The 13,884-nt window shown below is 33.1% G+C and overlaps 1 protein-coding gene and 1 pseudogene across 2 annotated transcripts; one reads left to right on the top strand and one right to left on the bottom strand.

The window, feature by feature from the left end:
- Window positions 1-2,707: 2,707 nt before the first annotated feature.
- On the bottom strand, window positions 2,708-7,196 carry LOC107024731 (annotated as a pseudogene).
- A 2,208-nt stretch (window positions 7,197-9,404) lies between these two features.
- LOC107026498 (nucleolin-like) lies at window positions 9,405-13,576 on the top strand. Of its 2 annotated transcripts, none has more exons than XM_015227478.1 (3): window positions 9,405-9,842; window positions 12,802-12,914; window positions 13,004-13,576. In XM_015227478.1, the coding sequence occupies exons 1-3, from the start codon at window positions 9,714-9,716 to the stop codon at window positions 13,359-13,361; spliced, it is 600 nt and encodes a 199-aa protein (XP_015082964.1). In that variant the 5' UTR covers window positions 9,405-9,713; the 3' UTR covers window positions 13,362-13,576. The 2 variants fall into 2 exon arrangements, with proteins under 2 accessions (XP_015082964.1, XP_015082965.1); XM_015227479.2 differs by having other exon boundaries at window positions 9,546-9,839.
- The last annotated feature ends 308 nt before the right edge of the window (window positions 13,577-13,884 follow it).

A 13,884-nucleotide genomic window follows, 5' to 3' on the forward strand; every position in this document is an offset into this window, starting at 1 on the left:
CATAGCTTAGCACTATATATAGACGCTATGGCAAACCCTATTCTGTAATTCTGTTCTTGCCTCTCCATAATAAAACTGCTCTCCCTCTTCCCCGTGGACGTAGCCAATTTATTGGTGAACCACGTAAATCTGTTGTCTTGTTTTTCGCGTTTATATTTTCTCGTATTATCTCAAATTCCGCATAACAAGACATGTATTTATAGTCCCAACAAATCATTGAGATGATGTTACTTGCTAAGTTATCCATAGCAAATAGTAATGGAGAACTAAAGCATCTATGGCAAAGTTACTTTATTTTCTTTGACTTTGGTCTTTTGATTTCTCAAATGAGAATAAGTTCTATTCATTTGTAAAGACACTTGCACTCACCTTATCTTCAAGCAATTCTACTAATTCGACTAATTCTGATTTGTGTCGAATAAATTTTCTTTACTTTTAAGGCTTAAATTCGAGACTGTTGTTTAAGGGTGTAAAGGGTCCATCATCCTACTACACCTCAAGGTGGTCAAAATTACTCAATGTTACATAGAGTTATCATGAGCTATTTTCTTTTATAAAAAAAATAAAAATCTACAATATTATGTATCAAATCACCAATCACATCTTTTGGATAGAAATGCATGATAGAACATATTATATTTTTAACGAAAATATCATACAAATGAAATTGAGTTTGTAGTAAGGTAGCCATTAGTTACGAAAAAAAAAAAGTCGATATTTTTCTAACAAAAGTAGTTCCTAACATATTTGTCATATAAATATCATAAGCAAATACATATTATTATAAAGTTGCTTGGCTCCTTTTATGTTAGTAATTGGTCTGCCTTGGGAATTTTGACTAATTTGTTCTTACAGAATCTGATAAATTCGAATCAAATCTATGAAATTGAAAGAAATTAAAGTCCATGACACATTTGATTTTTCCTTTATTATTTATATTGAAAAGTCACATATATACAGAACAATAATCTTATTGGATAATCTGACCCCAAAAAAACAAATATGCTTTTAGTCCCAAATTTAGTTGGACTCTACTTTATAATTTGAATAACATTCTATGTTTTGTCTTTGAAATAGATTGATTTGTTATTCTGTATTCTTTAGCAATTGAATTGATGTCTAGTGACAATGACGTAGCCACATAACTGTGGCTAGTCAGACACCTTTCATCAAAAACCTATACTATGTATAGAGAAAATTGTACGAAGTATATAGGTTAAAAATTATTTTTCATACTTATATATTACTGTACATTTTGAACATTCTTAACGAAATCTATAAGTTCTTTAGAAACTGAAGTTCGATATCCATTTATAATTACTCCATGGTCAATACATGCTTGGTATGCTTTACATCATTGAGTGTATAGTTCTATGGTACTATTGGGATACAATACATTGCCACTAAAGAAGAGAACTTATTCCAATTTGGGAAATCAAATAATATAACTAAGAAACCAAAAGTCAAAGCAATTATTCAAGAGATGCTTATTTCTCCATTTTTACTAATTTGTTGTGACTATAAATAGATGACTAACTTGCCATATAGCAAACATCTAAATATATATATATATATATATATATGAAAAAAGAAGAGAAGTCTTACATGAAGAGGAGAGTCATATTGTTTAGTAGCCAAGGATGACTTGCCTGCTCCATAGTTTAAAATGTGTTTAATCACATTTTAATTTGGTTTCAGGCAGTCTCCTTGGCTACCTTGACATGCTCTCCTCTTTCATGCAAGAACTTCTCTTCACCCGCTTTTTCTGTTTCGATTTATGTAATAAACTTTCAATTTTTTAGTCGAATGACACACTTTTAAATTTGAAAATAGTTATGTTGCCCTTCTCATCTTACTCTAACGAAAAGTTTTTGTAACAATACAAATATTATGACATGTCTATTAAGGCCACAAGTTTCAAATGTTAAACGTTCTATATAGTCACTTAAAATTTTGTACCAAGTAGTCAAACTATAACGGAGGAAGTAATTTACAAAGGAGTCGAATTAATGAGAAGAGGAGTCTTGCATGATGAAAAGAGTCTTATTTGGTAGCCAAGAATGACTTGCCTGCACCATTTCCGAAATGTGTCCTTTCGTTCATGGGGTCAGGCAGGTCATCTTTAGCTAACTTGACAAGCTCTTCTCTTTCATGCAAGACTTTCTCTTCTTCCAATATCAAGAGAGCAAGAAAGGGTATATGACGAAAATATTGAATTTTTATTTGAACATACTGAGGTTTTGTAGCAACATATAGTTAAATGTAGTTCACATATTCACCGCACACAAAAGAGGCTAGGAGTGCACAACTAGCAGTTAACATGTCAGCTTCTACTATGTGTACTTCCCCTCATAGTTAGTAACTTGACTTCGAGCCTGTTTGGCTCAGCTTAAAAGCTGGTCAAACTGACTTAAAAGCTGATTTTTGACTTATTTAGCTGTTTGGCAATACTCAAAATAACTTATTTTAAGTTAAAAAAAACTTATTTTAAGCCAAAAGTTAAAAGCTGGGGTAGAGGTGCTTTTCTTTTTTTAGCTTATAAGCTGTTTTAAGTTGACCACATTTTTATCTTTTTACCCTTAATATTTTTATACAATCTCTAAATTACAACATAACCCTAACATCTCTTTCTTTCATTTTTCCCTTTTCACGTTTGGCATAACAACTTCAGCACTTTTATCCAAACACATAACTGCTTATTTTAAAAATAAGTTTTAGCACTTTCAAAAGTACTTTTTTAAAGCTGCTTTTATTAAGCCCATCCAAACGGGCCCTTCAGCTAGTAACTTCAACTACTTCCCTTCGATTTAGTTTTGCATTATTTAAATATATTGTTTTGAAAAAACCTATCATCTAATTCGAATCAAAATTAACTTGGTTTGATTCAATATTTTTTATTTGATTTTATTATTTTATTATATAAGATAATAGGGATCTAATATAATTGAATGAAGAAAAAAAAAGACTATATTGACCAATGGATATAATTCTCCCAATTATATTCTCATGTTAAAAGTGTTTGATGTAGACAAGACTCCTTTTGTAGTATATAAAATAATAAAAATGTTTAATTTCTTTTTGCAATAAATAATAAATGAAACATCAAATATATATTATTCTCCAAATTCTCAATGCCTTGTTTAATTTCATATATTTGATTAAACACAAACAAGATTTTTCGCGTTAAGCTCAACCTGCCCCGCCCCATTTCATTCTGCACTTTATTCTATGTTAGCTAGCTCAGAAGTCACCCTATCGGCTGCCTTCTTTGCCTACAAAACCCAAAAAAAAAAAGACCTACATTATACTTTATAGAACTCGGTGTTCTAGATAAGAAATCAAACACCGGAGATCTGTGTTGAGACATAATATAATTAAGTAACTAAAAGCAAGTTCTCCTTAACCGTTTAAACTTTTAGATGAGTTGATAACACAATTCAAGAATGCCACTGGGAAGAGTTCAAGTGGAAATTACCTCTTTTTCCCAATTTGTCTGAAAAGTAACTATTAAAAGAAGTAGTGCTTGTGCAAAAAGGGCAAGAGTGATTCCCAACCATAGTCCCTGAAAATCATATCATCTTGAAGATATTTTTTCATAATTCGAAAGACGGATATGCTAAGAAAATGAGAAGCTTGAAGGAGTACGTACCTTTCCACCTAAATGGTAGACAAAAGCTAATATAACACCAGCAGGTATTCCGAAAAGGTAATAAAGCTCCCAAGTTGATAAGTGCCCCAATCTTTTGCCATCCACACCCTCGCGCAGTACCTGGATTTTGATAGTGATAAGATCATCTAGTCATTTAACTTTAGTGGCAAATCCAACCATGGGTTTGCGGATTCAGCAGAACTCAGAGAATGGGTTCGTGAGCTCGTAGAACTCAGAGTTCCAGGGAAAATATATATGTGTGCATGTGAAAAACAAGTGTAGATAAAGATAGATATACGCTTCAGAACCCACTCTCTCGATTAGCTAATAAAACTGCTGTATTAGCTATTCAAAATTTGCACAGACTCTTCAAAAGTGTTGTCAGGTGCGTGTTATCCTTTGATAAGTAGTACATTTTTGGGGGTATTTGACAACATTTTTGGAGAGTACGGGCAACATAACCGTCTAGCCTCCTCAAGCTTTTTTTTAGACAAATCAAGAATTGTAGTCGAGATTGTTGAAACATAGAAGCAGGACACTCGTATAGTAAAAATTTGGACTAACCTTAAAGTACAGATTGAATGCCATCTAAAAAGTGGGATCCTGCTAGCAAGACTAGCATCTGTGCTACATATGACACTACTTCTTCCTCAGTGCTATAACAGTAGCCCCACAGTTTACGAACGGCAATCAACACTATTGCTGCAATAACCCCTTCTGTAGCCACCAAGAATACTGCAGTACTAGCTGCTAAACGAGCTGCTTGAGGTCGTCCTGCACCTAGTTCATTTGAGACTCTTACGCTGAGGAGAAAACGAATTAAAGTATACAAACTAATGAAGAACCATATAAAGGAAAAAATTAACGATGTTAGAAATTCACCTCGTGGCACCACTTAGTCCTAGAGGTATCATATACACCATGGAACATGTATTAAGGCTGAAACAATTCAAATATAGCACACCCGTTGAGATGTCAGCTTGAGATTTGTATTAGTGTGTCTAAGAATGAAGTCCAACCTGATTGAAAGAACAGACTTTTCTAGCTTTGGATTTGGAAGAAGTCCGGACAACAGAACCATCATTTCAAATGACCAAATCTCTAAGCTGTCGTCAAGAAAAAGCAAAGATATTTTGTTTTCATTCGTTCATTTTGAAAGGGCGATTGAAAATATACGGTTCACATAAATTAAGAACACTACCAGAGCATAACAGGAAGGCGATATTCTGACATATACTGCTAGCAACAAGAGATTAATCTGTTGGGTTTTATTTGCCCTAAATTTCTTACCATAAATAGGTTTTCCTTTTAGGAAAAGGTTTTGGATTGACTAATCCTTTTCATGTAGGAAAAGGTTTAGGACTCTATAAACAGAGGCATGTTCCTTCTAACTTAATCAGCATTCACAAGAATGTAGTCTTAAAGACTTTGAGAGTTTTGGTTAGAGGGAGAATTTGTGGGTCACAAGCTTGATACATTATCACTTGTGTGAACCTCCCATGTATTCCGAGACAATTGGTTGAGGTTGTTCCCCTCTGTATTTTTGTACTCTCATATTTATAGTGGATTGCTCATCTCCTTTGTGGACGTAGGTCGATTGACCGAACCACGTTAAATCTTTGTGTCTTTTGGTATATTTCTCGTTGTCTTCTTACTCGTGGTCTTTTGAGGTTTGCTTTGCTAGCTTCCGCATTTACACCTGCTTATTTTCGGTCCTAACATAATCCAGTAGGAAATACAATTAGCCAGAGCAGCACCCCTTGTTGCCTAGACCAGATTTAAACACCAGAATCCAACAAGTGAATGTATGCAGTAAAGTAGTGATCCCCGCGCTGAACATCATAGGGATCACATTGTTTTGTGCTTGTAGAAATCTAATATGACATTGAAGAAGTGCATACGCGAAAATAGTTGGAATTCATATATCGCGCATAACTTCCTGCTTCAGCTGCTATTTCCTGATCTTGTCCCAATAATACAAGAATATGTCCTGCATTAGCCCAAATACAAGCAAGAGGAACACTAGCCAATAGAAGAACAAGCATTGCTCTTTGCATATGATACTGCTTTGCTCCATACGATTGCCCACATAATGTGTCCAACGCACTCGCCAATCCCTTACAAGCTCTTACAAGACGAAGTACGATATATAGAGATGAAAGGGGAATCTCTTACAAGCTCCTTCCTAGTATTTAGTGTATATTGATCTACATGAAATACTCACTAAACATGTCCAACATGGTAAAATTCCATTTAGCATTTAAGAAAATTTTATCTTCAAATATCTGTTTAGCCATAAAATTTGATCAGATTTTGAAAATCTAATCTTCAATTATTATTCAGTTCTCAAAACCAGCTTAGACCAGCATATGAGACTTCCAAAAATCGTAACTTCAAAAACTCAAACTGTATGACCAAACAATAGCTTAATAACAAATATTCCCTTAGTAACAGGGTAGCTTGTTAAGAATATTATTAAATAATAAAAGGTATGCTCACTCTAATAGCTTAAGCGTTTAGATAAGATGATCACACACTTCAACATGATATCAGAGCAGATTGACTCAAGAAATCGGGGCCGCAAGTGAGGGGGTATGTTAAGAATATTCTTAAATAATAGTATAAGAAATATTTTAATATTATATCAAAGTAAATATTTTTATTTATAAAATAAATTTTAAAATAAACATATATAATGTTGGGTTGGTTGGGTCTCGGGTTGATTTCTTTTAGTGAAAATCAAACTAACCCAAATATAGTCAAGTTTTTTTTTTCAATACCAAATCTCTAGTCGGGTTTTTTTTCCGGGTTGACTCGATTTGCAGTTTGATTTGATTTTTGGTTCGATTTTTTACATCCATACTTTATTGGTTTGTTTTTAGGGGGGAAATTTGAAATATCTGAGAACTTTGACCGATATTATTGTAACAATACCAAACTTTGAAAATGACCTTTCAGATGGATTATCTAATAGCATAATTCAAAGGTATATACGTGTCCATGTAAACATTATAAATATTGCATAATTATAAACAATACGTGTCCACGTGGGCACACATATATACCTTTAAATCACACTATTAAATAGTGCAGAAGGATAAGAGGTCCTCCATATTTGATACCGTAACAGCAATTCCGATTAAAATTTTAATATTTTTAAAATTCTTTTCCCTTATTTTTATTCGTCGTATTTTGATTTGATATGCTTATTAAGTAGAAGAATACTTTGCATAGTTATTTTGTCAAACCACTCCTATTACTTAATGTTCAATTAATGTTAAGTTTTGAAAATTAATTTGAGAATAACTAATTCTCTATAAGAATAAGGATCGAACATCTGTTGAAGAATAATTCAGTTATTTTTAATAATTATGATGTCGTTATGGAAATAAGGAGTAAGATTAAAAAAAAAATGAATTATATAGTGTAGTTTAACTAAAAAAAACATTTAAGTATAATTTGACCAAATATTAATATACACTTCGTTCGTTCTTTCTTATACTTCTAAATTTTACTTTTAAAAAAAAATTTGCCTTGGCATATTCTATTTTATAACCACAGGTTTTGATGTAAAAGATATTTAATATCAAATTATTTTTAAATATAAATATTCCCTTAACTAATACTAAATCAATATCATATATTGTATTAGTATTATTAATGTTAATAATTTTGCTTAATTGATATTAAATCAATATATATATATCTATATATATATATATATATATATATGTGCGCGCATGTACGTATGTACGCGTACGTGGGTGCGCATGCACGTGCGTATGTGCGTGTGCGTCTGCGTCTGCGTATGCGCGTTCACAAAAAGAGGCATGAATAATGACATAATTATTTGATATATCCTATTTTATATATATTCATCGTGAAGGCACATATATGATTTTAGTCCAATATTAGTTGTGCTCGATTTTATAATGTAGATAAAATTACACTAATTGTAAAGTTGTGCCTCGACATAACCTACGAATATTATGATACGAAAATATAAATTTATATTATCGTAATAAATTAAAGAGGGACATAAAATAGGGCAGAAGTACAAATGACCTTTTGAATTATCAGTAGTATTTAGTATGCCCCATTTAATCATATTTATTCAATATATATATATATATATATATATATATATAAAGATTAACAAAATTGGTGGAATTACTGGGAATTTATGCACTTTAGTGAAGGGTACAATAACTTAATTATTTTTCACCTATTAAACAATATTTTAATTGTTTCTTAGAGGTTATTTTAGTCATTACTTTCTCATAATCTAGGGATGGGTTATTCGTCTCGTTTGAATTGAATATGAAAATTTTAATTTTTATATTCAATTTTATTACGAATCTAAATATTAGAATTTAAATAGACTTTTAAATTTAATTTAAATAATCGATTTGAATATTTCAAATTTTCGATTACATCTAACATTATCAATTCACTCAATAGCTTGCTTCTTAAAATGTAGAACTTTCTAGTGTTAATAAGAATTTAGAATATATATATCTTATTCTTGATTTGTTTTTGCTAATTATTAATTCTTATTGTTTTTCTTTTGTTTCATTTTTTTATCTTACAATTTTGAATTCTTCACTTCTCATTCACATCATCAGGTATGTAATAGATATGATGATCGTTTCATAAAAATATAATGTAATCGGTAGGAAAATTGTGATATTTATGACATTTTTAGTAGTATAAATGATATAGACTTTAGATCCATTCAAAATTATTATTTCTTTGAGTGGATATTTTTTTGAAGATGTACACCCAATATTTTTAAATAAGATATTTTAAATATTTCAACCATTTATATCAAGTTTTTTATTTGTGAGTATAGATCATTTATATTATATTCCATAATATGATTATATTTAAATAATTTAATTAATATTTTCCTGAAATGACTCATAATCTTGAATCAAACAAAGAAATTTGTTCGTGCAATTGGATGTTTCTATATCGATTAAATTTTCTAATGCCAATTATAATTAACTATATCTATCACAAATATACACTATTTTCTTATAAGTGTATCCCATGAGATTTACAATGATACAATATCCACCTTAAAAACATATGTTGATCAATATTTGTAGATCAAGAAATATGATTTTTATTCTGCAACAACTTCTTGATATGCATGTGTCTACAAAAAGGAGGTGATAGTTTCTTACACAAGATACAAACTTTAACATGTGCGGAACACTTGCAAACATAATCATCGTTACTTATGTAAATATAAATTATTTGTTGTTAAAATATTTTAAAAAATTAAGGAAATGTTGTACTAAGTATAAGATATAATTAGAACTATATAAGAAAAATATCACATATATCAATTTAATTGATCGTGTATAATTCTTTTTTAAAATTTAGTTACTCAATATTACTTGCAAATTTTAGTAGCATCTATATCATATAATTTTTTGTACTAATTAACACAAGACTCACGTGCAACGCACATGTCTAGAGACTAATACAATAATATAGGTAACAACGGTCCAAACAAAGTATAGAAAAATGAAAAATTTCGTAAAACATTTCGAGAAACATCTTTATTTATCTCATTCTACCTACAGAATTATCGAGAAACATCTTTATTTATTTCATCCCGCCTACAGAATTATCCCTTTTTAGTTTACTTGTCCCAACAACGATACTAACAATACAATACTAACACAACCATCCAAACAACTACGGGTAATAACCATCCAAACAAGGTGTAAGACAGTGAAAAAACTCATAAAATATTTCGAGAAACATCCTTATTTATCTCGTTCCGCATACAAAATTATCTCTTGCCCCTATTTTTCCCCAAAATTTTCTTTCCTCCTCCAACCACCCCCTCTTCCAACCCCCCCTACCCCACCCCAAATGTGGGGACAGTACACTCAAAGCCAACCCTAACCCAGAAAACTCTCTCCTCATCTCTCTTCCAAATCTTTCAACTTTAACTCTTTTCAAAATTAATTTTTGTTGTACTTTAACTCTTTCTTGTTTCTTTTTCTTGAAAAACAGAGGAAAATTTGGGTTTTTTTTTAAAGGAAAAATGGAGGTGAAAAGTTTCAGCTCTGATGTAGCAGCTTTTGGGAAAATAGTGGTGAACTCTGTTCTTGAAGCTGTTGTTGCTGAGACCCTTTTGGTTACTCAGAGATCTGTTGCTTCTCTGCTCATGGTGGTATAAATAAAGCACTTTGCCCCTTTTGTTTTCATGTAAAGTTTTGATATTTATGTTGTGGGGTTTAGTTTTCTTGCTCTTTTTTTGCTTCTGTTGTGTGTGGTTTTGTATTTGAGTCCAACCCCACTGACCAAACTATGTTCTTGTTATTTGGGGTTAGTTTTTTTGGTTCTTTATTGCGTAATTGAGGTTATATAGTTGATAATTTAGCTGTTTCATTTGAATTTCTAGTTTTATGTGTTTGTTATTGTGTTCTTGAAGCTGTGTATATGGACTGTGTTCTTTTTTTAAGTAACTGTTTACTGGAGAATTCAGTTTGTTCTTCATTGTTAGTGTTTGATGTGCTACTGTGTTGTGTTATTCTTCATGGTTTTCAGCATGGATTCTTTGTTATGTATTTGCTTTACATGTCTTTTTCTGTTGATATATGTTTTACATGAGCGGAGGATCTATTACAAATATTGTCTCTACCTTCACGAGGTAGTAATGATTAGGTTATTACATTGTGGCTTTTCAGACCTTTACCTTTCGATTGTCTAGAGTTAGTTAATTAGTTTTAGAAAACTTTTACTTATACACTTAGTGTTGAGGGTCTATTGGAAGCCGTCTCTCTACTGTCAAGTTGCACGGTAAGGTCTTTGTACAGTTTACCCTTCCCAGACCTTACAATGTGGGATTACACTAGGTATGTTGTTGTTGTACTTAATCGTCAGATCTTGTAATCTGTTTGACTCAGTGTTGTGAAAGGCGGTCGCCAATGGCGAGAGGCGAGGCAACCCTTCATCGCCTATTAAGCTTTGTGGCACTGGCATCTTCAAAAGGCGCCAAAGGCGTGGTCTTCTGTATTTTCTTAAGAAAAGAAGGCGACCAATTTAGGATTTCTAAAGTTAAAAAGATAATTTTAGGGTTTTGTGACTCCAACCAAGTCCACTTGACTAGACTTCTTTGGTGACTCCATAGTCCAACCAGTACATATTTCTTCTTCAGATTTTTTCTTCCTTTGTTTCTTTTTCCTTCTTCAAACTTTTGAGTTATTTTTATCTCTGTTTTGACTTTTGTTATGCTTTTTTTCTCTCATTCAAGTTCTAGATTTTTAGCATCTACAATCTATTTTCAGTTGAATTGAAATATTGTTAATATGTTATTGCTATTGAGATTTTGATTATTTATATGTGTAGTTAAATATTTGAACTTTTTTGTTTACTTGGTGCTGGCCACACTTCAGAAAGGCGAGCCCTTGCAGCTCATCTCGCCTTGTGGCAAGGGCAGACCTTTTGTCGCCTTTTGCGTTCAAAACATTGGTCTGACACTGACTATCAAAAGACCAACTTGTAAAACCATAATTTATTTGAATACATGAATGTTGAAAGTTGAAACTGTTTCATTAACAAAGCTGTTACTTGTATTTCATCCAGTAGACTAATAAATGTTTCAAACATAAAGTAACCTATTTCTAAACCAGCATTGAATGTCAATGCCAAATTCAAGTAATTGTAACTTCTCTCCCCTCTTGTTATTGAATATTCTGTATTTAAGCTCCACTGGGAAATGTTCCTTCACTAGTTCTATTAGTGAAAATGGAGTCGAGATACGCCATGTCCCTCCACTTGTTATTCTCCTTCATGGTGACATGTATGGTCATGTCAGTACAAGGAGAGCTTACGAAAGTTCCATTAAGGCCTTATCTTAGAGGTAATCCAGGGCTATTACCACAAGCAATTGCACCTCGTCATGATAGTTCAGTGGTCCAAAGAGTAGAGCATTGTGAAGGACAGGTAAGTAAAAAGGGCTAATCCCATGTTGAATTCTGTGAACCTTGCTTATTGTGAGGCTGTTAATGTTAAGAAAATTTCTAACTTGCTGGCCTACAATGTTTGGAGATGGATATTTGAACGTGGGTTGTGTTTGATTTGTAATTGACTACTGCAAATGTTCAGTAGCGTCTCTTCCTGTCCCCCATCTGCCTAAACCTTAGTGGGAGTTACCTAGTGGGGAGGATGCAGGTAAATACGTCGAGGTGCAAGTAAGCTGCCCCAAACACTACAGTTATTTAAAAAAAAGAGATAGTCTAGTAGTGTCTCAAAGCTGATTTACATTGTTCACATCCTAACCACACAAAGGCCTCTTGAGATGAAATCATCTCCTTGTCAACGTAGTACATAGGTGTTTTGTGTTTCCTTTTCCCTATAATTCAGACACGTCTGTGTGGCATTCTCTAATAGATGTTCTCTGTTCTACATCCCTATAATTCATACACCACTGTTTGTTATGCTCAGATTTAAGGATTATAATTGTAGAAGTTGGTTGAAACAATGGTTTTAACCTACCTTATCAAAAAGAAAGTTGAAGAAACGAGAGTTCTCTAAAGCATACTATCATGAGTCATGAATTTTTGGAAGATTATGGAAGAAGTAGCATAGAGAATGTTTGTGCAAGTATTGTTGCTCGTATATTTGAAAATATGGACAGATCAGACTAATATTTTGAACATCGATATGTGCTGTCAAATATGGTTTAGTTCAATTTTCTGCTATATGTGACATATTTTACTGATTTTGTTGTTCTACTGGTCATAATTATTCTGGCTTTGTACTGTTTCTTTGAACAGAGCTTCATGTTTGATTGTGACGAGTCTTCTTTCCATGACATTTGTCACCGCTGTTAATGCTAATGCTAAAGAATTTTTATTTATGTAGGCATTTCGTATGTTTAGTGCCCTTCTTGAGACATATTTGTATCTCTGTATTTGTATTCACAAGCCTTGAAGATTTAATGTACTTCTGGCTTTTACCTTGAATTCCGGTCGTTCTGCCTCGTTTAACATAACTGCATTTGTTTCATTCAAGACTATGGAACTTCCTGTTCACTGCTACATGTCATTAAGCTTACGGTGCACTGCTTGGGGACTTGATGTTCCTCAAATTTTTGCCTAAATTTACGGGAGTTCTTTGGATTTCAGGTGGGATGTTTGCTGAAGGATGGTGCTCCATTGTCAGAGTTGGCAACCGTTGCTCCATCGTCAGAGTTTGTAAGCATTGCTCCATTGTCGGAGTTGATAAGCCCTGATAGAAGGTATTATTCGTCTCATGTGCATTCCTGGTATCACTGAACTCAAAGTTCCATGTTACAAGCTTCAACAAGTCTAATGATGTCAATTTTAGGTTTCCCTTTGAGGCGCTTAGTCAAAAGAACCAAGCTTGTACCGAGAACAAAGATGGCAGCGATACAGAGGATGATAATGACGACGATGATGGAGATGCTGAGGATCAGGATGACGATGATGATGCAAACGACGAAGACTTCTCAGGTGAAGAAGGGGGAGATGACGAAGAAGAAGAAGGAGATCCTGAGGAGGATCCTGCGGCTAATGGCAACGAAGGAAGTGATGACGAAGATGATGATGACGACGACGATGGTGATGAGGGGGCTGATGACGACGACGATGATGATTGTGATGAGGAAGAGGAAGAAGACGAGGAGGAAGACGAGGATCAACCACCTGCTAAAAAGAGAAAGTGAAGTGTTTGTTAGATGTTTATATTCTGCTTCTCTATCATGGTTGAGGAGAGTATGTAGTGGAAAGAGAAGGGGAGGTTTAGCTTTTCTGTCTCTTGACAGTGTAGGAAATTAAACATCCTTGTTCACAACAAATTAAGTGTTTTTTTATCATGTGGATTGTTACTTATGCTACATGTTACATTTAATTGGACTTTTATTCTGCATACTTGGTTGAATATCTGTCGATCTATCGAAAACCACCTCTCTTCCCTACATCTTACCTGCCCTAGACAGCACTTATGGGATTTATCGAAAGCAAACTTTCTATCTCACAAAGATAGGGATGAGATTTGCATGCATCCTACCTATTCTAGATCTCACTTGCGAGATTATATTAAGTATGTTGTTGGCGCCTTTTTTAGATCTCACTTGTGGAGTTACACCGAGTATGTTGTTATGTTGTTGTTGGTAAGGTATCTATCAATCTATGGGAAACAACCTCTCTACCTTATAAAGGTAGAGATGAGGTTTGAATATATGTTAT

The sequence above is a fragment of the Solanum pennellii genome, chromosome 7 (assembly GCF_001406875.1).
Source record: "Solanum pennellii chromosome 7, SPENNV200".
NCBI lineage: Eukaryota > Viridiplantae > Streptophyta > Magnoliopsida > Solanales > Solanaceae > Solanum > Solanum pennellii.